Source organism: Dendroctonus ponderosae, unplaced genomic scaffold (assembly GCF_020466585.1).
Source record: "Dendroctonus ponderosae isolate FM_Combo_2020 unplaced genomic scaffold, Dpon_F_20191213v2 Dpon_F_20191213_6, whole genome shotgun sequence".
NCBI classification, from domain to species: domain Eukaryota; kingdom Metazoa; phylum Arthropoda; class Insecta; order Coleoptera; family Curculionidae; genus Dendroctonus; species Dendroctonus ponderosae.
The window spans coordinates 10,629,132-10,655,095 of NW_026018814.1; the positions used below are offsets into that span (position 1 = coordinate 10,629,132).

General features: G+C 32.1%; 1 protein-coding gene across 2 annotated transcripts; it reads left to right on the forward strand.

Annotated features, from left to right (window-relative positions):
- The first annotated feature begins 1,096 nt into the window (after positions 1–1,096).
- On the forward strand, positions 1,097–25,877 carry LOC109536874 (fibroblast growth factor receptor homolog 1). Of its 2 annotated transcripts, none has more exons than XM_019903317.2 (12): positions 1,097–1,408; positions 17,086–17,185; positions 17,696–17,871; positions 17,934–18,321; positions 20,062–20,222; positions 21,719–21,860; positions 21,915–22,032; positions 22,097–22,214; positions 22,550–22,781; positions 22,836–23,140; positions 23,197–23,434; positions 24,746–25,877. In XM_019903317.2, the coding sequence occupies exons 2-12, from the start codon at positions 17,113–17,115 to the stop codon at positions 25,036–25,038; spliced, it is 2,244 nt and encodes a 747-aa protein (XP_019758876.1). In that variant the 5' UTR covers positions 1,097–1,408; positions 17,086–17,112; the 3' UTR covers positions 25,039–25,877. The 2 variants fall into 2 exon arrangements, with proteins under 2 accessions (XP_019758876.1, XP_019758875.1); XM_019903316.2 differs by having other exon boundaries at positions 1,099–1,408; positions 21,716–21,860.
- Positions 25,878–25,964: the final 87 nt, after the last annotated feature.

Consider the following 25,964-nt stretch of genomic DNA (forward strand, 5'->3'; position numbering starts at 1 on the left):
TACAAAAAACAATACCGTATCAAAAAGAGACTTTGCAGTTTAAACTGACAAATAAAATAAATGATTTGACATGTATAAATGCCATGGGCAACTTAGATACATTGGAACCTTAAATTAAACAACACCAAATGGTGCACAGAACGACTATTTGACGTATTTTGTAAAAAGGCAAAAACTTAGCTATTAACATCCTAATACCATTCGATAGGTAATTAAAAATTGCATTTTCTGGTAAGTTAAAAAATATGGGGTTGTATTTAAATTAATCAAGTTAGAGCCACTTAAAGTTCTTATTTGATTAGTTTAAATTTGTGGACACCCTGTGTAACATGGTAGGTTTAATATCATTGGGATATAAAATATTATATCTTGTTACACTTCACTATAAATTACGCTTACATAACTTAAATACTTCTAAAGTATTTGACACGTGAAAATTAGATTAGATTTTGATTAAATTCGTATTATTCAAAAAACTTATTTTGAATACTTATTTTGTTCAGCCAATCCAAAAATGCAATAATATATAGGCTATTTCATTTAAAAAAACACAACTTTGATACTTTTGGGCTTTTTCAAGAAAGTAAAGAGTTTCTGTTCACCGTCCCAAACTAGCTAAACTTGATACCAGTATTCTTAATTGAAGCCATATAAAAGCAGCGATACTTACAGTGCAAATTTGTGTTAGCAACTGTATCGAAACAATACATTTATATTTTGGTTCCTTATTTTTGATTGGATAATAATTGCAAATCCACAGACCTAAGCGGGACGCATGATCAGGCCTCCAAAAAACATCTTCCTTTTAGGATAGGTTTTTAGGAGTTTGGTATTTGCAAAAGAACATAGCACAAGATTTTCCTTCAAGCAGCAAAAAGTAATTCTGCTAGCAAATGAAAGTTCTAGGAGTTAAGAGCCAAGCGCTCAATAGAGCATCGGTTTATCCGCGTGGTTAATGTAGGTTTTTTGAAATGTAAGGTCAAGTCTGAAACTTCGACTATAAACAGACCGTTTTGAGCATCTGGATAGGAGTGCTTAAGATAATTATTCGCAGAAACTGGCGGCAATATGCAACTACGACAGCGGTACTCGAAAATAGCCTGCACGTTGGATTTTCGAGGCAGAAGCAAGCAGAAGCTGCTAAGCTCATTCCATAGTCGGTTGTGTTCAGTGGACCCGGTACTACTCCCACCAGTCTCACCAAAATAATAACAAGACAGAGGGACGGATGAATTAAGAAAGGTGTCCACCCTAATCACATTCATCTGGCTGGCTCATTCACAGATTGCCCGCATCTTTGGAAATCCGCGTTTACGGCCCTAATGAACTAAAAGTTGCGTCTCGGCGTTGTGCCTGGTGCATTCAATTCAGTGATTTTGGTTTACTAGCAGCAACTACCTTTTGATGGGTGAGTGAAGTGATTGTTCATCTTTCTAGTATACAACTGTCCAGTATGAAAAGAGATATAAGGAAAGTTCTAACGTCGTGCCGTTGCCGCCAGTGCGTTTAGAGATCCGTCTATTTTCGCGCACTTCTAAATTCGCAAAGTTTGTATTATTTTTAGGTTTTCATCAATTTCCAATCAATTGCTTTTGAAATTTACGAACTGTGTATTTACTGATTCAGTTATGCGTATTGAAGCTAATTAAACACATTTTATGCTTGAAAAAATAGTAGCAGTAGCAAGCGCACAAGCTTACTATAACAAATAAACATTCTCAAATTGTTTGCCACACGGGTTCAAAACATTTATAAAATCTATTCTGTTAGATTTTCCGTTTTTGATAGATTCGGACAAAATATAATATATCCAGCTACCTTTAACGTAAATTAGGCGAACTCAATATCATTTTCATAATCTCCTAATCGGTACCAAAATTCTGCATAAAAATAGTCATTTGCATTAAGGCCTTTTTTGAATGTTGTTTTCTAAGTCTGGTAATTAGAAAGCATATAAATGTGCAGAAATGTACACTATTTTTTAAGAATAAAGTACAAAGAGCATTGCGTTTATTGCGATCCAGAAAACTAATTTTGAATTACCGTAGCCTCTCATATCAGCTCTCATCTCAGAAGAAGTTCACCAGCTCAGTACCTACCAATAGGTCCAAAACTGGTTCTTGAAGTGCTTGCTTGGAACATGGAAAACCTTAGTGGAATAGAATATGTTAAAATTCAATTAAAATTATTTTGTCTGGTAGTTAATCAGATCTTTCTGGGGTTGAATGAAGATACATTATTCTGTAAGATGATTTTTTATATGCATATTCAAGTGTTATTAACAGCAGAAAAAATGCAAACGTAAATAAAACACACATAAAGAATTAACAAAAGGCACATCTATTATGCACGCAAAGAGACTGCGCCACAATCTGGAAGATGATGGCAAAACATGAGCTATAGAAGTTCTGGTATCTTTTTTCCATCAATTTATCGAAACTTATGTGTATACATAACACGATATTATGTTTTATTTTACTTGTTGACCATTACTTTTTCGTTTACGTGCCCTGAAGAAGGCCGTTTTTTTCATAGAAATACGAAAATGGTAATTATATAAATAACGCTTGAATATTTGCAAGCATGTATCTTTTCAATAATACTTTCTCATATACGCTTTTCAGTTGCAATCGTTGGTTTTAACTTTTTAGTTTTTTCAATGTTGTTTCACTACAAGTGCGTTTTTCTTTTCTCGAAGATACGATGTATGCAAAACTTTAAAGAAGTGAAATATATTTCATATGAAATAAGTGAATAATTAATTTTTCTAAGTCTATTCAACCCATCTCATTGATCTCTATGTATTTGTGCTTAAATTCAAAGACCTCCAATTGGAAGTAATAAAAGAAGAATACAACTACGGGCCGCAAAAGCATGGAAACAGCTATTTTCAGCAATTGAGGCCTATAAATCTGTCGTCTTTGATGCTAAAATTTATCATAAGGTGGTTAAAAGGTACTCAAGAAATAAACCTTGATTTCAATTAAATCCCACACGTTTTCGCTTTAAGTGTCTTCTTCCAGCATTTGATTAGTTGTAATTTTCCTAAAATGAATGAGGCGCCTTCGTCCAGAACGTTTAGCTCCATTTGATATCTTTAATCTTGAATGCAGATTTATATTTAATTTAAATGGTTAGCTGTTTTGCTATTTTAGGACTTCTTTAAGTACCTACTTTTTGCTCGTATAGAATAAATGCTAACAATTTATAAAGAAACAAAAACTAATTATTACCTACCATCCTAGCTTCTCATATAGCGTGCATTTTTTAATAAGTAATAATTTTTAAGTTAAAGGCACAAAACTTATACCTCTTTAAACTTTTCTAAAATATCTATTTTAGAAAAAAAAAATTATAATGTTTTCTACTATTAAAGCTTCACGCATTTAATTATGTTTTATTATGAAAGTTTGTATAGTTTGTAAATCCGAGACTTCATTATGTCAAAACCTGTATATATTTAGCTTAATTATAATCACTCTAATTGTCGTAAATCGCTGTCCCGCATGGGTCTCTTCATTGAAGTCGAATACTCATTAATCAACTGACAAACAGGCTTTTAAATGTAAGTTCTTCACAGTTTACCATTTTCAGCTTTAAATTTCATTTTTTATTTATGTGTTGATATCAACTTCTTCTAGTTCGATAAATATTTTTTTAACTTGAAAATATAAATTACATTTTATCACCTGTTGGGCTGATTAAATGGAAATAAATGAATTCAGAGCTTTCATCCTTAGCTTTATTATGTTTTTAGCTTGTTGGTTTCTTCAAAGCTTAGCTTACTGAAGATTATTTCAAAAGCCTAAAAGTATGAAAATAAAGCAAGTTTAGAAATGCACCAAGCTAGATTTAGATATCGCTCGATATCGATATCAATAGATATATAAATATATTGAAAAATCTAGTTTTGAATTTTGATTATTGCAATTGAGATATAATATTTTATAAGTAAATTGATGAAAAAAACCCATAAAATGTTATTAACAATTATTCAAGCGTTACAATGAAAATCTACTTCTACCGGCCGAAAAGCGAAAAATATAGCAAAAAGTAAAATGAAAAAAAAATTGAATATACCCACTATGAAATAGGTATAAATTTGACAAAGCAACAGTTTTCAAATCCAATGCTTATATAATAAAAATGACAATTTTAAATAATTTAGATGTAAAACTTTTACACTGATACACTATGAGGGTGAGAAGGCTAGGAACGATTATAAAAGCGCAGTACCATGCTCTTCAAAAAGTGCGAAAGTCTAGAAGTCAGTTCAATAATCGCAATTTCTTAAATTACTGTAACTTCAAACGCAATTAAGGAAACGTAAAACCCAAATGGCATCTCGACGGGTTTGTCGAAAAGTCTCTCAACAATGGAGCAAACAAATTTGAAGAGTGCGCTTGCAGAGTTCTGCTGGACATTTTTTTGAACTCGATCTATTTTCTCACTACCAATAAAACATCTGCTTTAAACCGCAACCACAAATTGCAAAAAATAATATTTCAAATTGCGCATTAATTAATATTCAACATCCTGCCCAATCACCGGCTTATTAATCCATTTTGTAGACTCACAACAATATTATCTTGCTTAATAGGCGGTGGTCTTTATCAATATCTCTCAACTAGATGCCAAGCTTCTCAATTGCATGAAACTACCATTCTATTTGTTTAATTAAAATCAATAAACAATAATACACAATGTCTTCGCATACATTGCTTTTATGATTCATTTGATGCCTGCTTAAATTTACAATGCCAGACCAGGTCAAACTTCAATCAGAGAAAATAAAATTTAATTTAAGCGCATTTGATTGGTTATGCGGCTTAAGAAAGCTAGCTACTTACGATATGTGAGTATTTTAATATACAAACTCGTTATTTTGGCGTCTATGCAGTATGCACTCAAGTGGAGACACTTACAAAAATTCAGAATTTATGTCCGCTACTTATCTTGATGTAACACAGCATGACCCAATAATAGCCACAAAATTAATCATAATGTTTAATAAGAGTCAAAGACACTGTTTACATTTGCTTATACATTGATATTATATTATTTAATATACAGTCCATCTAAGCAAAGCTTTACAGCTGATGGAAATTTCATCTAAAAATAGTACAATAATATTTCAACATTTAAATATCAGACATTGGAATAACAACGTTCTCACAGTTTTGTTTCAAAAACATTATTTTATTTTCCTTTGGATTGATTAATTTTTGGCACTGAATTCATTTTAAATATATAATATTCTGTATAATATAATCATACCGAAAGTATGATTTTCTGTATATTTACTTTACTAAATACGTTTCATACATTGGTGAAGCGCAGGTTTTTTTAATAACTGAAACTCAAATGTTTTCAATCAATTATTCCTCTCAAGAAATATTTTGCATTTTACTTAAGTAGTAATTCGTAAAATAGTTCGCCTTTCTGCTGCAGATTTTAAAAAAGAAAACGATTATTTAGTACCAGTTCCAAAACATACATAAAGTGCTTAGAAAACGTTAATTGTTCTCATAAGATATCAAAAGTAAAATATTAAAAACATACAGAAAGGTAAAGAAATATTTGAAGCAATTGCGAATATGTTAAGGCATGAAGAATTCCCGATTGATGCTTGCAAATTTCTTTGAGACCATTTTATATATTTTTTTTAAATATAAATTTAGTAATTGGATTTGTGTTTAAATAGTATTTTATGCCAAAGAAAAACCAGAGCGATAATTAAGATCAGATAAATGAATACAAATAGATTTAAACAAATGCAGCTGATATTACAATTTTTGGTGAAATTGTTGAAATTAGATTCATAATTAGAGAAATAATTTGCTGCAGCGAAGTAAAATAATTTTCATTAGTAAATTACAAGCCAATTATAAGAAGACTAATAAGAAATAACATGTGTAATCTAAGGCAAATAAAATTGAATTAATGGACAGACAAATTAAATTGAAATTATGAAGCAATTTCGAGAACCAAATCACGAAAACCGCTAGAAAAGTAAAAACTCAATGAAAAAAATAGTTATATCCTTTGTAGACGAGAGAACGTTATTGAAGAGCGGGCAATTATTTTACTCATAAGATAAATTCATGGGAAATAAAAAGGTCTAAATTGGGAACCTTAGAGGCTTTCTCAAATTTTTGAATTCAGTTTTATTTTTCCAATTTTGGAGTTCAATTCTTTGAGATCATTTTTGCGTGTTTTAAAAGATGCATCTTTCTGAAAACAAAATTAAGCACGACGAGCAAAAAAGAAAAAAAACAATTAAGTTGATTGGCTCAGCATCAAAAATTTTTAGAACATCAAGGCAAAGGATCGGACGAAATAATTAGAGATAAAAAGATAATAATTATTGCTTTCTCGAAGAGTCTCTTCTTCTATTTTCATATTGCTTAGATTAAACAGTAAACTAATTTGAACATTTAAGTGGAATTTTAATAAAAAAACAACTAACATATTCAAGAGTACCAGCCTATTAATGGAACTAATCAAAACAAGTAAGTAATAATGTCTGCGGATCTCCTGAATTTGGAAACCAAAATTCCAAATATTTACTTTACTAATCACTGCAATTCCACATTTGTTTCAATAGCCATTTGCTCATGTGGTTATTCGAATTCTAATGGTTCTGTTTGCTCAACTTCATCAGTACTAATACTGTGCCTATGGTTTGATTAAAAATTAAATTTTCCAATTAAAACTTAGATCTTGTTCAGTTGATTTTTTCTGCCCGAATTAAATTTCTAGACTCCTACTGCTTCGTTACTAAATCACAATAAAACCTTTAATCTTTCAAGTTTAGTTAAAAATAATCTGAAGATTTTGATAAGCCATTTCAAACCCCTTCGAATTGTAAAGAATGAACAAGCACTTCAAACCCTTTAAGTTATTGAAGGCTTTTAGGCATCTTAAGCAATGGAAAGACTGCTCGGCTTCAATAAATCTGGTTATAATGTAGTTCTAGTACCGTACATGACGCCACTGTTTTGAAAAAGTCTGAAAATAAACGGCATTTCCAATCCAGCCCTGTGCTAGTTTTCTTGAAAGTGAGGCATATCTGTCGGAATATTAATATAACTTTTATTTATTATTTTTGGATTGCGCCTTCCTGGCTAGCACCTCCACGCCACTCGTATAAAACCGCCTAATCATAATAAAGTTTGGTATATTTTCATAATTAAAAATTTTTTGTGACAGGACGGAAGAGTCGTACTATTTTTGTACTGGATCTTCTCGGCCCGGTCATGTGCATGGAGTGAATGTTGATAAACATGTCCAGAAATAAACAGACTAGTTCATTTTTGAGTTTTACATAGTCTTATTAGTGAAGGAAATATGCATGAGTTACTTTCCACATTCCATCTAGGATGATTTGTGGTTTCATAATAGTGGCAGCGCGAACGCATCTATTTGTTTTTGGGAATTAGCAAGAAAATTCGATTGTTTTTCTTCGAGTAAAGCCCAAAAATACATTTGCTGTTAAATACCTCACTTCTATTCTGCTCATTATCTTTCATTTACATGTTACAGAAGGTATTTGCTGTTTTGCCTCTAAATATATCTAAATAGACATCACTTCGGTAGCTGGATGAAACACAATACTCCTGGACGAAAGTATATTAAAGTTTCGTTTGTTTATCAGTATAAAGCAAGCAATTCATAAAACGTGAAATAAACCAACTCCTTTGTTGGTTTAGTAACTCGATTTATGTCTGTATGTCGGGTTTGAAGGCTTGAACATCTTACGACAAATGAATTATTTAAGAAAATCAACCTAATAAGAAGCGTAATAATCTATATTGAACGTGAGAGTACGATTTTTATTTATTTAAATAAACATTGTTTTCTTAATGATTACAGAAAATAGATATGTTTAACTAATTGTCCAATGCAAATTTTTAAAACATTTGGAGGCTCTGATCGTTTCAATACTTTTAATTAGTTAAATATTCGAGAACATCATTCTTTACAGGAACGTTTTGCTAATAGCCTTTCATTACATCAGATCAAAGTTATTTTAAATCTATTGATTTGTATTCTTAATTATACAGTTTTTTATTCCAAAAGAATGTTGATCTTCTGATAAAGTCTTTCTCATTTTCAGGGTTTTGGTATAGTTTATATGGGTTTCCATGTGGTCTCAAGTTTCAGTTCCTAACTCGATTCATATCGATGTTAATTTTATTGCTTCATGTGTATTTTCGATTTTTGGCGGTGTTTTCTCGTGACACTCCTTAAGCTCATTTGTTGTTGAATTATCCTTTATATTATTATATCTATTTTGTTCTATTCTAAGCTTTTCTGAGCCTAAGATTAATAGGGGGCATATTAAAATTTCGGTTTTAGGATCTCAAGTAACTGCTAAATTGAAAAATTAAACCAAAATTTACCAATGTTAGTTACGTGATTCAGAATTTATGACTTCTTCAGTAAAGTTAAATAACTTGCTTTCAAAAATGAAAACGAAAAAATACATTTTATTTAGAACCTACAAGTTTTATCAATCGCGGGACATGTAACACGGCTAAAAATAGTCCATTTATGTATTTTTGGTAGTATAGTATTTATGTAAGTAAATCTATAACGGGTTAGTTTGTGTTAGTGTACGTGTAAACAAATCAAAAGGAAATTAATTAAATATCAATATGGGTCCATATACTTGGTATGATTGAAATATCATATGGTTCATGAAACTCTATTAATAAATATATTTTGATATAAAATGAAAAAAGCTTTAAAAACAATTTCTGCCTGTTTTGGGATAAACCTAATAATATGGCCATACTTTATGGAACCGAGGTCACAAATGCCTATTTAAATGTATTGCCTTATTGCTTTATAGCATTTCGTCGAAAGGCTGGAGCTCTTCAGTGCGCTTCAGAGCAGAACGTTCTAATCGCAATTTGGGTGCCTGATGGATATAAAATAACGTTGAAAAAAATATTGAAGGCAGGTTAAAAAAACAAAATATTTCATGTTGAAATACAAAATGAGAAAAATATAATATTTTTCCAAATATTTTAACATGTACATCTGAAAATGAGTAAATGTCTTTTCCCGTTTAGTCGCTAAATACCAATCGGTAATACCGATATTTATTTTGTTGCCCACAAATGTTTTATTTTCATTTTTGAAATTTTAACCAATGGATCTTTTTCTGCTAAAAAGATTGTGGTCGACTTCTAAAGTCGATTGTCGAAATAATAATGACAAAAAGTGTTCGGCGGTAAAACAATGAAAATCCAAAATCATCAAAGAGCGGATTTTTAATAGATTTTTTTGGATATGTTTAATTTTAAATAAGGATTATTCTGGCGTTAAATGCTTTTGATCAAAGATAGTACTCTATCGTTCTTTTCCGGTGGAAAAGCAATAACACCCAAAAATTCAAAGAAGCTCGGTTTTCTACTTGTTAAATAATGTTAAAATTTAATTAAAACCGAATAGTAGGTATACGCTGTATATCTAGTTTTAAATGCTTATTAGACACTGTATTTTACAACAAGTACATATTTAATTTAGGAGCTAATGAGTAAAATTCTTTCAAGTAAACTCCTTTAAACCTAGCGTCTTAAAAATGCGGTTTTTTGAACTTGATTTTTTTTATTTAGTAAAGTATTCCCAGGCAACTGAGCAAAGCTTGGACATTTTAAACAGCAAATTAACTTTTTCTATTTTAATATAAATTCACGTTCAACCTGAGAGTTAGAGATAATAAAGAAATAATACTCCGCACTTTATTTTTCTCAAATTGCTCCGAAGTTTTAGACTGATCAGTCTGAGATTCAAACCCCATGTTTTGTTTTCAGTGACTTTCGGATAACCGATAATTCTTTGAAAAACTGGTTTGATCATTTGCACAGCATTTAATTACTGATAATCCTCTTGATTTTTCAACTTCTTCTCCTGAGTGACTCTTATTAGAACAATTTTGTAGATTTTTTGTACTTGTCGATTCACACCTTGATACGCATATATCTTCTCAACCAGATGCTGTAAACTGGGCAATGTGTCTAGCAGATTTTCAGTCATAAAAACCTTTGTTTATTCTGTTCTCGCTTACGCTCTCTCGAGTGTTGAATACTTCCACACAAAGAACTTTATTGGTATGACGTCGATTATTCGTAAACTTGCTAAATTAACTGCTCTAATTCTTAGAGAGTATAAACCAAAATGTCTTAAACAAATCAAGCAGAATGACAACGTCTTGATTGTAGTCAAACGGACAGTTTAGTGAAACGAAACGCATTAAACTTAAGTTGTTTCTTAATGGGTTAATGTTGGGGGAAGTTCATATTAGTGCCTCAATGGCAGTCAGTTTATATTGATATACCCTTGCAAATTATATCAGGGACGGTAAAATTTTAGACTGGACGCTATTAGAAATAGTTTTAGCCTGCTAAGCAAATGTGAATCTCCATCTATTCAAAGAATCTTTGTTAGCCTGCCTGTTCAACCGTTCATATGCTTCCTGGTGAAATAAGAGCATTTAACGTCAACCTATGTCTGTTATTTACCCAAATCCCTTTTAGTCTCAATTCTGAAACTTGAAAGATCTTCAGTAGAACAGATTCATTTCTACATGTATAGTTAATAGTGTAATGTACCTACTTAATTTTCAGAAATAATTGTGTGTTGCTCTCTAATTGTTTATCCAAAGTTGTTTGGAAATAAGAGAAGACTACAAGTTAACGTTAGCATTAAGTTAAATACCCTTTGGACTATTTCGCCGTTTTCGAGATATTTCCTATATCCTAAGAAAGTTCGATTCGACAATTATTCGTATCAATACAGGAATTCTTAAGAAGCAGCAGTAGCCACAGGGCAACATTCACAGTTAATCTGATCCAATTTAATAATCATTAATACCTCAGTTTTTCCGTCCGCGTGTGTCTATTAAACCTGCTGGCTGGCCCACTATAATAGCTTGAATGTTAGAAAGTCTCTCAATAATCCAAAAGTTGTTTTTTCAAAATTGTTCTGCTTGGCAGATTATTTTGCAAAATTGGACATAAATGAGATTTCTTGGATCTCAATATCAAAAGTTTGAAGATAAACCAAATAGCCCTAAACCGTTTTTTTATTTTTTTTGACCATCTTTTTAATTTCCGGGATGGTCTCAAAAAATCAACTTTTTGGTCTTGCATCGATACGTTTTCTGCTTTTGATCCGATTTTCACGACCTAGAACTCACGTTGAAGCTAAAACTTCATAGACAATTTAAGACAAAAAATCGATATACAAACTTGCATAAAAAATTACCCAAATCAGAATTGCCCCGAAATCTGTGATTCTGGCAGATTTTCAACTAAGTGAAAATTACTTGCAAATATTTCGTTCATTCATGCAACATTCATCAGCATGTATATTGAATTTTTCTCTGAAATCAACTGCGAAGTTTTAGATTCAACATGAGCCTTATCAAATTTTGCAAGTCGATGCAAAAGAAAAAAATTCGTTGCAATTCCAAAAAGAATTTTTTTTTGAAACCACTCCCTAAATTAACGAGGTGAGTGATAAATTCGTTGTAAATTAAATTCTTTTTCGAGATACCACTTCTATCTTGCTATGCCTGTGTTGCTGAAATATAAAGAAACGCTTTTTGTCCAACTCAGAGCATGTGGAACTTTCTTCAATTTTGAAGTTTCTTTTACCTTTATGTAGAACTTGTATCAAAAAGACGCACTAACCGAAAAGGAATTGCCCTAGATAACGCTTCAAACAGAAATAGAATCGTTCGCAACAATCAGAATTACTCCAGTTACAAAGTTGAGCCAAATTAGTCAGTATAAAGTTGATTTTGCTGAGCAGTTTAGTAATACAACCTTTGTGTCCACTTTTGTAGCACAAGCCAACGAACTAATCGATCTCTAACGACAAAAATCTAGCGAAGTGAGATCCGGTAATCTCGGTGGCTTGTTTTGCTTATTTGGACCAAGATATATCCAGGAAATATTTCCATTTCTTCCTGAATCACTCTGTATAAATAAATATGAGACAAATTAATAGGTGAGGCAAATGTAGAGAGAATGTACTCGTATAATGTAGAGGGAACTTTGGAAGAAGAATTTTCTCAAATCTAAAAGAAATGTTTCTAGCCCTTAAATAATTACTGCATTTAAAATGGCAGTATTCTTGATAATATATTAATTTAAAGATGATCGTCAATTGAGCATACACTGAAACAGAAACATCCAGTATAAATTTTGCATTCAGTTTTGAGACATAAAAAATAAATATAAATATATTAGAGGTGAAGATGTTGATCTTGAGGAAAGAAAATAAACACATTTCGGTCTGACCTTAATATTCTACAATCTGTCTGAGAAAAGCTTTTGGTAAATGGTGAAATCTGTGGGCGTTTGCCAACGATTTTTTCAAGTTAATGAAATCATGTAAGTAAACAAGGTAATCGTATACGTTAGATTACGCTTTTTTTCAGAAATTAGTCTGGTATTTTAGAGCGTCTGAAACAATGACATTCCTCAAATCATTCGTATATTCTTAGAATCAGCCTCCGGTTTAAAAACTGATAAATTGGCTTCCCACAAGGCGTTCCCGTGACGCAATAATTAGTGGCCGGGACGAGTGACAGCTTGACAAGCATTCTGATACATCCTATACACGATACATGCTCATTTGTTTGCTAAGGAAACACAGATTTAGCAAAGGAAATCCTCCCATATTCTGGAGGAAATATTTCGAATTTTAACACTCATTCTTATGATACTCTCTCAAGTATCTGTATCTCTCAAGATACTTTATTATTAGGTATCAATGGATTTTTTTTAAATTATTGTTTCTAATTTTTCACAAGGGTATGGTAGCAATACCAACGATTAATCGCTTTAATGGATATCTCCTGGTGCTATTTTTTTCTTTCGTTCTACGGTAAACTTATTTTCATTTTTGCTTATTTCAATTAATTTTTATCTTCGTTTTTAATTTCACTTGCAGTTCTGGAAATTAAAATGAACTCGGATACTGTTTGCATTAGAAGCTTTGACTGATCTCCAACCATTTCGTCCAAATTAAGAAGCAACTTTTGCCTCAATGTAAACCTAAGCAAAAATGTTTGACTTAATCACCATAAGAAAGTGTAATAGTGCGATGGATTTTACTCCGAACGAAATATAAATGAGAAAACTGATTGGGTAAAAATATTGTGTTTCAGGCAAATTCTCGTTTTATCTGAAACTTAATGTTTTCGAAGTTACAATGTGTGAAAGTCTAAATAAAATTTTCGTTTTTTTAAATACATATTTAATAGTTTTACTATTCCGAAAACATGTTGTGTTTAATCGTTTTTTTATATTAAAAAATCTAAATTTTCTATTACTTAGCATGTAGTTTTTAGAGCGTTCTTGCCGCAATAGTCTTGAGCCTTTTAAGACCTCAAATAAAAAAAGTTACTTTTATGGGTTTTAAAGTATCGCGTTTTGGTTGACCATATCTCATGCTCCAAAATTTCCTAAACAAAAAATGTGTATATGATTGAAGTCGATATCTCTCACGTTTCAAGAAATTTCACATTGAAGCCTATTTATTTTTTGGAATTAGGTGACTCAAACGCTAGATCTCCAATTAAACTCTGCTCAAAATTCTCTGCTTAAATTCTGCTCAAATTTTCAATCACACAAAGCTCAACAAACATTTTTTATTATGGCATGTTAAGAAATTTTTTAAACTTCTTTTTAAACTCAGAAGCCTTTAAAAGTTCTTATTTCATAATAATTGTTCTAACTGAACTACTTGATTTCAATACATTTATTAACTTTTTTAATAAATGATTGTCATACTGAAGAAATAAATTGTTGTTTCGGAAGTCTTTCGCAGCATTAATATTTTTTTTGGTGCATAAACAAACCATACAAAATAAGTTAGGTCGGGGCATGTTCAATAAATTCAATGTAATGTTTTAAGTTAAAATATTTCTTTTTGCACTTAACTGTAAAATAATTTTTGTCCATGTAAAAGAGATTTTTATCTTGAACCAACTGCACATTTTTCGTTTATAGACGATTCAAGAACTAACCGACAACAAGATTTTGCCAACAAAAAAGCGACATAGCGCTAGGAACTACAAGCGAAGTAATAAACAATTTGGATCATACGAGCTAAAAAAACTATCAAAGCAATTTAGTTTGGGGGTAGTAAAACTGGTTAAACATCTATTAAAGAAAAACGAAAACTTTGTTTGCACTGTGACACTCTGTGCCTGGAAACTATTCACTTTCGAATCAAATAAATTTGTCTGAAACGCAATATTTTGCCTAAACAATATGTCAGTGAAAGCCACCCTGTAGACATTTGTAAAAAAAAATTGAAAACTTGTGAGTTGTAAGCAGTTGCCATTCAAGCAGATACACAATAATGTATAGTTAATAGAAACTTGATGAGAGAATTTTAGAAAATTGAGTGCAAAGGTTTAAAAGATAAAATCGCCGAAAGAACGTTATTAAACATATTTAACAGTTTCCAACATCATCGCCAGAAATGTGAATTACTGTGATTCGACACATTTTCTTAAATATTAGAGTATCAGAAAAATTCTTGAAAAAAAGGCATGAGGAGAAAATGTCTGTTTTTTATGGAAAATTGAAAATTCAAAAAAAATGTTCAAGACTTTTATGGTATCAAGCACATAGTGAAAAGTGCCACAAAATAGTGTATGTAATAATGGTTATTCATATAAGACAATCAGTGTTTTAACTGTTCATGGCCGCCTAAACACTTTGTTTTTAAAGTAGACAACAAAACACTTATACTTGAGGCATATGGGTATTAAGTAGAGTTCATTTAAGTCGAGAACACTCTTGCATCTAATCAATGTGGAGATTCGAATAGATTGTTAAGTAACATCCGGTTGATGGTCTTAGATTTGTGTATTTCTCTAGCATCGTTAAGGTTTCTGCCATAAATTTGTGTCTGAATTGAGTTGACACGAATACTAAATTTTTGCTATTTTCGGGGAAATGAGCCAAAGCTCTTTCCAAAAATCAGTATTTTTTAATCGCGAAAATTCTGTAATGTTTACGAAAAAGGCTTAACCATTCTCATTGCATAATATAAGCATGCAATACATATAAAATCAGTTTGCCATGTTTTAAGAAAACAGCCTCTTCTTAGGTCTATAAGAATCGACAACTTCGTTCGATACGGAGTTCCTTTTGTTGTTAACAAAAAATATTCATACGGTTTGTTTGGTCAAATTTCACAAGTGTCCCAATATACGAATTTCAAGCTCAATAACCGCAATTTATAGTTCGGCTGGCTGTTTCAAGCCAGAAACTAGGTATATAGATTTTTATTGGCAATGAGTCATGGAATGGAATCTTTTGTTTTAGTTCGATATTTTAATGCTTTGGAATGGTTTACATCCTTGAGAACTATAATAGTTGATTGTGTTAAGCTTTTAAGCAATATTTTCTTTAATGGTAAACGTTGAGCGTCCTTCTAGCTTCTGTAAGAAAAAGCACACATACACCACTTTGAATAAAGACAACACTTCACAGCATTTAGCCCCCCGTATATTAGAATATTCCAAATATCACTCTAATGTGATATTGTGTATATAAGCCGAATAGATAATTCGTTAATTTGACGCTACTTTTAGAAAATTATGAAAAAATGCTTATTACCGCAGCTGCAAAAGAAATATTTGGCAAAGTCGTCTGGAAATGCGAAAAACGCTGCCAGGTAAAAAGTCTGCAGGGGTCGAGCTATGGTAAGACTTGTGGACTACGATAGTCGCACGTGTGAGACACATGTGCTCAATCTGTTTTTAAAACCTTTCGCAGCGGCGTCTCATGTAAACCGATCCTTAAGAAAAATTCTGTTTTTTTAAGCTACCATTTGCGTTCAAACTTTGTTCTTAAATTACGTCGCATTGATTTTTTCAGCAAAAGTCTTTCACTTTTATATGCAAAGGTGAATGAATGAGAATACAGTAAGATTAATTGCAACCACGATATGGTCATAGGGTACATCTTGATTCTCTCTAAAGCGAAGCTTTTATAAAAAGACGTAATAAGTTTTAGAAATACAAAAACAAATTAAATTTGAGGACATCCACACATTTACTTATTCCCTCAGAAATCAAGGGGTTTTATTAGTTTAAATCTACAAGTACGCTCCTGAAATAATGTTAGGGGGTTGCCAGCAGTTACTTTATATACCCGAAGTAATGGCTCACGATGGCAATGACTTCTGCTATTTATTTATTTGCTGTAAGGCAACCCATTCATAATTCTCCCTATAAATTAGTTAAATTTAGAACGAAAAATTATATATCGTCAAATCTGCAGCAAGAGAAAAGACGCGGAGTTGTTCAAGCCTTTTGGTACGCTTGAGCTATAAAATTTTATATAGTGAAACCAATGTTTATGTTGGTTATCCCAATGATTTTATTAAAGGTTTGGTTTATTTGAAGTGCTTTAAATACAGCGCGCTTTTTATAAATTATCGATGTGAGCCAGACTCGATTACTTTCTCCATTTTCTAAATTAACGTCCCAAACCGAATTCAGCTGGCTCCAAAAATCCTTCTCAGTTCCTTAATATAAATAAAACTGTTTTTTCTTCGATAATTGTTTAATCTACGCAATAATAAGTTTGATTTCATTCGTTATGTGGGTGATATTTACGCTTGGAATAACATTTACGTATTTTCCAGTGTTTCCAGAAATTGCCTTTTTCATTTTTATAAACATTCACAGTTTATTGAATTTGCTAAATTGTTTGCTATTTTTTCGGGCGGTTTTGTAAATTTAGCCTCGTGTACTAAAATAAACGTATGTTGTTAACTGTTTTGGAGATTGCCAACTTTATCGTCAATGTAGCGCTGGAAAGGTGCATAAAGGAAATTTACATTATGTCAATTAGATGAGAGTCTACATGAAATAATTCGCCATGGCTCTTTTAAACATTTAGTTCCTTTAACTCGGCCGTATTTTTTCCACAAATGTGGAGTCCGATTGTAACAGTTAATTAATTTTATTTTCATATTGCTGTAAATTTAGACAATGCTTACTGAATATAGCTCAGTGTACATTGTTGTTTTAATTTTCAGAAAATTTGACGAAAACTCACTGACAAGATGCCCATACTTCCTTGGAGCTTTTTTGCAGTCTGCATCTACACATTACACGTATTGGCTGTTGATCCCACAGGTCAGAGCTTTATAAGTTTTTCCGCAGTTAAGATTTTATAAAAGTTTAACTATTTTTTCAATATTTCATCCGTATGATGTTCAGGTATATAATGGGTCAACATTTGCTTCTAATGCAGCATGCACTTAAGACCCAACCTGATGGAACTAAATGAGCTTAAATAAGTTTTATAAGCGTCTGCATGAACATCAATCTTGATTTACACGGTTGCAATAAAATAATTTGTTGAGATAAGGACCCCTAATTGAAGAATTGTCTTCTATTTTATCATTCGTAATTGGAAAATTAACGTCAATTTTGCTCACGTTTGCATAAAGTTAAATTCATCTCTGGAAGTCTTAAGCGTCTTAAGTATGTTGTATGTTACTGAAAAAAGTGAACTAAAAAAAGAGCCTACAAATTTCCCAAAAGATAGAAATGTTTTATTAACTATTGAAGAAGTGCGTTCCATTGATTCGCAATTTGTTAAGTATTGCGTACCTTTGCGTGTTCATGATTTATTGAAATTAGTTTCAGAAGATTTCGAATATTCAGCTGTAACTGAAATAGCAGCCAACACCTCTGAACCAAAAAGGCAGACTATTAAGAAAACCGTTAATCAAGATGTTGAGTTATCTTGCCTGGAAGAGGAGAACGTTGAATGGAAATTCCGATCGCTCAACAGTACTGAATTCAAGCCAGTGGTCGTAAGTTAGAAAAGAACCAATTCTCAAATCTCTTCAACTAATTGCAATTTAATTTTTCGCAGTTTGAATCTTCAACGATGCTGCTTCCTAACTTAACAGTGAAATCCCAAGGAGTTTATACGTGTTACTCAAAGGGAAACTTGGTTGCTGAATACAATGTGACCATTCTTGAGCCAGCACATTTTGTAAATACTGGTAAAATGCAACGGTTTATTGTAAAACCAGCTGGTAATATGGCTCAACTGAAGTGTCGAGCAGGAGGAAATCCAACTCCAAATATAACCTGGTTTAAAAATGGGAAAGAACCAAAGAGGCATTATGGGGAATACAGACAAAATCATTGGTCTTTGATCTTGGAAGATCTCGTTACTGATGATAGCGGAAACTACACGTGTGTTGTGTGCAATGAATTAGCTTGTGTGAACTTTACCTACGTATTGGGCGTTATCGGTAGGTCCTAACAAGTTTATTACAAAAATAGTTGAATTAATTATGAAAAAAACAGTTTTCGGCAAAAATGTACGAGTTAATGCAGGTTTCTAAAAATACATCCAAAAGATGATGAATTGATAGTAAATTGAGTATTAATCTGAAATGCCTTGCAGGTTTATTAGAAACTACCACGTAAATAATTTATACAACGCATATTCGAAAAACTAAATAGGTATACAAAACATATATAGATTTTAAAATACATCTTTTCCTTATAGAGTAGAATTAGATCTTCAAGTCATTTTTTTTAAATTGTGGAATAGTAATTAATTTCTCTGATTCATTACTATCCATATAAAAAAATATCTTAACAATTTTAGTTTCGTAAAATCGACAAATTCAGTTTACATGGGAGATTTTAGAACGGTTAAAACCTTAGAAATTTGAATGTATTACATTATCAATATGGTGATGGTGCTTGGGAATACTTTAGCGCTTTTTAGAGGGTTTAAGTTGGTAAAATAATTTAAAATTTTACAAACCGATATAATAGCTTTGTCACTAACATTTCATTTGGAAAACATATAATTTACGTTTAAGGGCATAATAAACAAAATCTACGTAGGTTCAGTTATGCTATTGGTCGCAGGATAAATAAGTGAATATTGTCAAGCCGTTAATGACACACGTTTTGCACATTTAAATTTCATCTATTTTTTAAATAAATCGGCTTTTCTCAGAACTAAGGACATTTGAAATGAATCGTATTTATTACAATAATTTTTGCTAAGTCCATTCGAAAATTTCTCGGTAACTGTTGAGTTTAAGTTAAGTTTAAGCAAGTAGGTTTATCTGCCAAAATATTGGTGGTGGTAACTTAATTTTGGGTCACTTTATATCAATACATTTTGGTATAAAAAACAATACAATACTTCTTTAATTACATTTATTATTGGAATTGGACTGAAGCCAGTCCTGACTGAATCTCTATTACATGATCCCCGCTGACTTGAAAGCTGGATCCGCCCTTGCTTCGATCGTTATATACTGCACATAATTGATCACATTACTATACAAATCCTATAACGTATTTATTTAAATGTAAAATTATTCTATTATTTCAAAAACTTGAGATTTTAAATTGAATAAATATATTTAAAATTAAATTTCATCGAAGCACATATCTTTATTCTCCATATTAGTTTTGAACGCGATAAGCTATAACTTCCACCTAAAAATCTAATCAATTTAGAAACAAGTAAGAAAATCGTAATTTAGAAAAGAGAACCAATCATATTGTATTGGGTGAATAACAACGTAGTGCAGGCATTAAAGAACTAAATTTTTGAGTTCAAAATGATCCTTTAAATATTATAATAATTAACATTTTCGTTTTAAACCTGGATCCGAATATGAAACCCCTTCAAACTCCAGGCATTGAAACATCCATAAAAAATTTGATTAAACACTATCAGCAATAAATTTTAAATCATTCAAAACTCAATGGTGTTTCACTTTTACTCTCAGAAAAATAACACGTGTTGTAAGAAAAAAAATAGCGACTTTTCGCTCTTTAGTAATTTTTTTTTCAATTGAATTGAAAACATTATGACACAGTGAAAACATTTACACATTAAAACCTTTAGAACGCGCTGATTTGGATGCCTCATTGTGGATTACTAATTACATTATACATTTATTGATTTTATTGATTTTACATGACCGTTATTAGCGGTTAAAATAAAGTATTCTTTCTAGAGAGATATCACAATACACCGATTCTTACACAAAGTCCAGACAACTTAACTGTATTAACAGGAAGTAAAGCGCGATTTCAATGTAAATTTGTCAGTGATTTACACCCTCATATGACTTGGTTGAAGCTCGCACCAGAAAACAATTCTTCTGACGAAATACAGGTATGCATAATAATGTGTGGAAATTGCATTAGAAAAATGCATGTGGTTTTCAATGTTTTTTACGTTTGGTCCTGCATCACGTTCCATTCATCATTTCCCTTTCATACTGAATCATCGTCCAAAATTTGTATCCTTAGTATACAGGTTGATTCAAAAGTTTTGATCTGAAGATACAACAGAAAAAAATGTGTTCAACATCAAACGCTTTATAGTAACAAATCCGGTCGGGAATTGTTTTATTAATTTTACTTAAGATGAATTTCAAATCGTCCAACTTTATGGAAATATATGTAGTTGTATTTTCGAGCACTTCTTCACCCTAAACAGAATTTTCAATAATAATCAAACTACAGTTTGGTCAAATAAAAATATTTTTGCATTGAGGGATATAAAAAAGTAATCAGCATCAGTTTAGCTTAAATGTGATGAGACAATAACGGGTGATTATTTTATAGGAGTGGTATATTCGCCATGATCATGAAAACGGTGATAATCCATTCACTACAAGATACAAATGGTTAGAAGGTAACTAACTATTACTTAAAACTCTACCACTTTGCATAAACATTGTACTCTAGTTTATGCATGGCAAAGTTCTCCACATTTTTGGATAATTACTCTGATCAAATTTTATGGAATCTCTGAATAAAGCAAGACTCTGGCCTATCCTGATCTAAATATCTTCGATTTCTATTTATGGGGTCACTTGAAACAATTAGTTCGCATCCGACCAGGGCTTACTAATGTTGTCCCCAGGCAAAGAATGGCGAAAGTATTTAAAATGATGTTTTGTCTTCCAGCAATAAAATACTTAGAGTGTATCTCGGAAAAGACAATTTTTGTGTCTGATACTACTAGAAATTTCTCTTTTCTGCTCTTCATATCATGTATGCGTCCCTTAAAATCCTTAAAATAATAATATAAATAATTGAATCATCCTGTATGCTATCCAAGTCGGTCTTAATATAATAAAAAAAGAAGTTGTAGGAAAGTGGCTTTTCAAATTTAGCTACAACTGAACTGTGCAATAAATGTGCTATTTTAGAATTATTGATGTCGTTTTTAGGAGATTTTGTCACATAATTTTTAAAGCAATTAGCTGCAATCGCTATCTGAGGGCCTTATCTAGGCTTTCAGCTAGCTAAAAAGTTATTTTTTTTTCTCTTCACTACCTACACCTAATATCCAAGAAAGAAACCTGGTTAATTATGGTCAAGAAACGATCACTTATTTTTTTGACATTTATTTTGAATAAAAAAGAAAGAATACAGAAGAAATAAAATGAAAAAAAAAAGTTTTGTTTTACACCGCTTATAATTGGCTGCATCTTCTAGAATGATATTGCATCCAAATTGGCATGGGAAATCCACCAATGAAAGCTTTTGTGCCTGAACTAACAAACACTTAGCTGTAGGCATGAATATTTAATTTCAAATGCAATTGAAATTGTCTTGCTTTTCCCTGCCAAGATAATGAGATTTTTACTTCGTTAGAAGCCGAAGAGTTCTATTACACCCGAAGAGCTGGAAATTAGTAATGTTACTCACGAAGATGAAGGGTGGTACATGTGCATAGCCACAAACAGTTTAGGAAGTACCACCGCTAAAGCGTATCTAACTGTTGTGGATGTACTGCCAGGTAGCAAAATTGCATACTGTTTCGCTAAAAACCTATTGGTTTAAATACTTCTAGATGCTCACGAGCCCAAGCCGAGTACATTGAAAATTGTACTAATAATTGCGGCAGTAACCGGCTGCGTATTTTTGTTGCTGTTTTATATTTGCATTTATTACAGACAGAGAATCAAACGGTAAGCTAAGAGGCACTTATGGGCACAAACAGAAAATGTTCACTTTGTTTCTTCTTGGCTTTAGAGAAAAACGACAAAAGATGATTGCCATAGAATCGGCAAGGTCGGCCATGATTACCCAATGGACCAAGAAAGTGATTATTGAAAAAATGACTAATACTGAAGACGTATCCGAGCCTCTGGTAAGACAAAAAAAACTTAAAATGTCAAAAATTGTTCTGCAGTTTTTAAATTCGCCCAGACCATTTTTTTCTACACAGTGTAAAACTCTGCTTCAACAATCGATGAAAAATCTTATTGCAAAAGGTGAATGTTATTCATAAAATATATGTATGTACTCATCGTTAGTTAACATGATTTAGACAAGAAATGTGGGCTTCATCAAATCTAATTTTCAAGTCAGTTCAGCTAAGTGATGTACGTTCACTTGTCTCAACTATTTTCAAGGATTGAAAGCCTGGAAGAAAGTTAAAAAACTACTAGAAAAATAATTGCTGAAAATATTAATTAATTCCAGCTAATGCCAGTAGTGAAAATCGAGAAGCAGAAAGCGCAACTAAACAACACAGGCGATAATCTGCTTTCCGAGTATGAGCTTCCCATAGATACAGACTGGGAAATACCCAGGGAGAAGCTAATTATGGGCAAAAATCTTGGAGAGGGAGCATTTGGAACAGTGGTAAAAGCGGAAGCTATCAATTTACTAAAGCCTGATAGCCGAGTAACTGTGGCAGTAAAAATGTTGAAAGGCAAGACTTTGTAATAACAATTCATAAATTTCAGTTTCAAATGATAAATTTCAGACGGTCACAACGATAATGAAATGATGGACTTGGTATCAGAAATGGAAATGATGAAAGTTATCGGGAAAAACATCAACATAATAAACCTGATCGGTTGCTGCACACAAGGCGGTCCACTGTATGTTGTAGTAGAATATGCTCCTTTTGGAAACTTGAAAGACTTCCTGAGAGAACACCGACCAGCGGCAGGATACGAAATTGCATTTGGCACCGAGCCCAAGGAAAAAGAAGCCTTAACTCAAAAAGACCTGGTGTCTTTTGCCTATCAAGTAGCTAGAGGCATGGAATATCTATCTTCCAGAAGAGTAAGAACAATAATCTCCTTATGAGCACGAGACGGTAACGCCAATTTAATTTCCAGTGCATCCACAGAGACTTGGCAGCCCGAAATGTCTTGGTGAGCGATGACTACGTGTTGAAAATAGCAGATTTTGGTCTAGCCAGAGACATCCATTGCAACGATTACTACAGGAAAAAGAGCGATGGTCGGTTACCGGTCAAATGGATGGCACCTGAAGCTCTTTTCCACCGAGTTTACACCACACAATCCGATGTGTGGTCTTATGGAATTCTTTTGTGGGAAATTATGACAATGGGAGGTAAGCAATTATTTCTAACCAGTGCTGTTGGTTTCAGTCACATAATAATATGTGCAAATAAAAAAACTTATTTGAGTGAATTGGGAAATATAGAATTCGTATTTTTAACTACGTACTCTACTACAATAGTTATGTGATTTTGAAAGATTTTATGTCAGTTTGTAGGAAATCTTTCAAGTTTTTTACAAGCAATAAAAGCTTAATACAGGATTTTCCAGAAACGTGTACGAGATCAAACCAATGGTTTTTTTCATTTCATTCAGCTTGTAAGTTCAACTGTTTCCGAGCTAGAAACAATTAAAAATCGAATCTTCTGAATCTAAGTAGGTACATTAGTTTTCAAAAGAATTAAAAAAAAATTAAATTCTAGAAATAATTGAATTAGGTTGTTCAACATGTCGCCTGATTTTCTTGAATAGATACATATTGTATAAATTCGTTTTCGTTTGTCTAATTCAGCTAAAATTATTTCTTCATTTGTTTTCGTATAATATTTCGATTTCTTTAGTGACTATTTTCCTAAGTATATTGACTAATCGCCGTTGGTTGCTTTTAATGATTCAATTTGCTTTTTAAAAATCTCCCCCAAAAAATGATCTAAAATAGCCAAGTTAGAAATATTCGCTGGCCATCTGCACTTCTTCCAATCTGGAATTCAAAATATTCGTCTAAATACTGCGTAACAGCGAAATTTTACACAGGGGCCAAATCACTTCATTATGATTCCTTAAATCAAGAACTACTGCATATATTAATGCCRTAAAAAGCTTCTATTAAAAAAACTTTTAGATTTGAAATGGTTCYCGTTTCAAGRAAACCCTGTATAATGTTTGTATTATYTGTAAAAACACCCATTTAAAATGAACGACCCTGTACCTATTAGTTTTCATATGATTAAGTAACTGCATACATTTCTTGAATGGGGACCACTGTGTATGTCACATATCGTTTCCAATTCGCAATCCAATTTTTTTGCATTAATTTGGTGTCCCATTGACAAAAATTAGAAGTTTGATTTGGTACGCACTTCTCGAAAACCCTGTATTACATTTTTAATGAAGATAAACAAATTCAAAACATTTTTCTACAATCTGCTAAAAAATCTCTTCCGCATCTTTGAAAACCACAAAGTTATAACAGCGGTAAATTTTTAACAAATAACTCCGTACGTTCAATTCAATTTGGGGCGACATCAGTTTTTAAATTAGCATTTTTTCTTGACTTGGTTCAATGAGATTTGAATATTTTTGGCTAAACAAGCAAATTGCCACTCACCTTGATGCCGGTCTACAGCAAATCCTTCGTTTCTAGGAACTCCATATCCATCAGTGCCCAGCGTAGAAAAGCTCTTCCAGCTGTTAAGAAACGGCCATAGAATGGAAAAACCTCCCTGTTGTTCTACAGACATTTACTTGCTGATGCGAGATTGCTGGTGTTACGAGCCCTACAATCGTCCAGTATTTTCCAAGTTGGTTGAAGATCTGGATGCCATTCTTACCATCACCGCCAATCAGGAATATCTGGATTTGGGGCTTCCGCAACTAGACACGCCGACGTCGAGCCAAGAGTCGAGTAGTGACGAAGAATTTCCATTTTCCCTGTGAATTTAAACATGTTTGAATAGAAATTTCGAAGAACTTTTTTATTGTAAATATAAAACTTCTTAAATTGACTGCACCTAGTATCAAGCCTGATACATTTCGGAAAAGAACCGCAAAATCACTTGAGTAATCAGAGCCCTGGTATTTAGTGTATGACCTCAAATATGAACAATTCTTTGTATGAAGAAGGTGGTTTTAAGTTGTGGTAATACCAAATACTCAACGATAGATAGTACGTATTGATTCGACCTCTTAGAAAGCAGAACTGTATATAATTTAGGATTAGTTCCGTTGGGTTGTTTTGGGATGCACTTTCCCCACATAATTATTTCGAAGAAATATCCAATTTTGAGTGATTTTCTGTTACTATTTTGCCATAAAACAGGAAAATGTATATATCAGTATTTATTAGCTCTTTAAGAATGCTGCGGATGTACAAGTAGGCTTAAGATTACAATTACAACGCTTTCTATGCTGTCGATTTATGCATAGGTGCTATGCTATAAATCTAATTTTTTCAGACGTTGATCAGAAAAACAACTGAACATAACTTATTAAATCAACCACAAGCTGAAGTATTAAATTGCAATTAAGCGCGCCTTGAACTAAGAAAAACACAAATTAATTTGCATATCTAATTTTTTCAATTTAGCTTAGGAGAAATCCATAGTCCCTTGAGTTGAATTTGGAATAATCCCTAATTTATTTCGTTTAATTTTAATTGACGTCAACCAAAGAGTGCCTTAAAATCAATTGTATGAACGGTTTTGACTGCAATAAGTAAGAAATAAGTGTGTGTACTATTTGATACTTAAGTGTAAAATAAATTGTCATAATAAAAATAATGTTATTAATTGCAACCTCCTGCCCTTTGTCTCTTCACTTATTGATCACCATGTGTATATTTACCTGAAAGTTTGGTGCTTTCC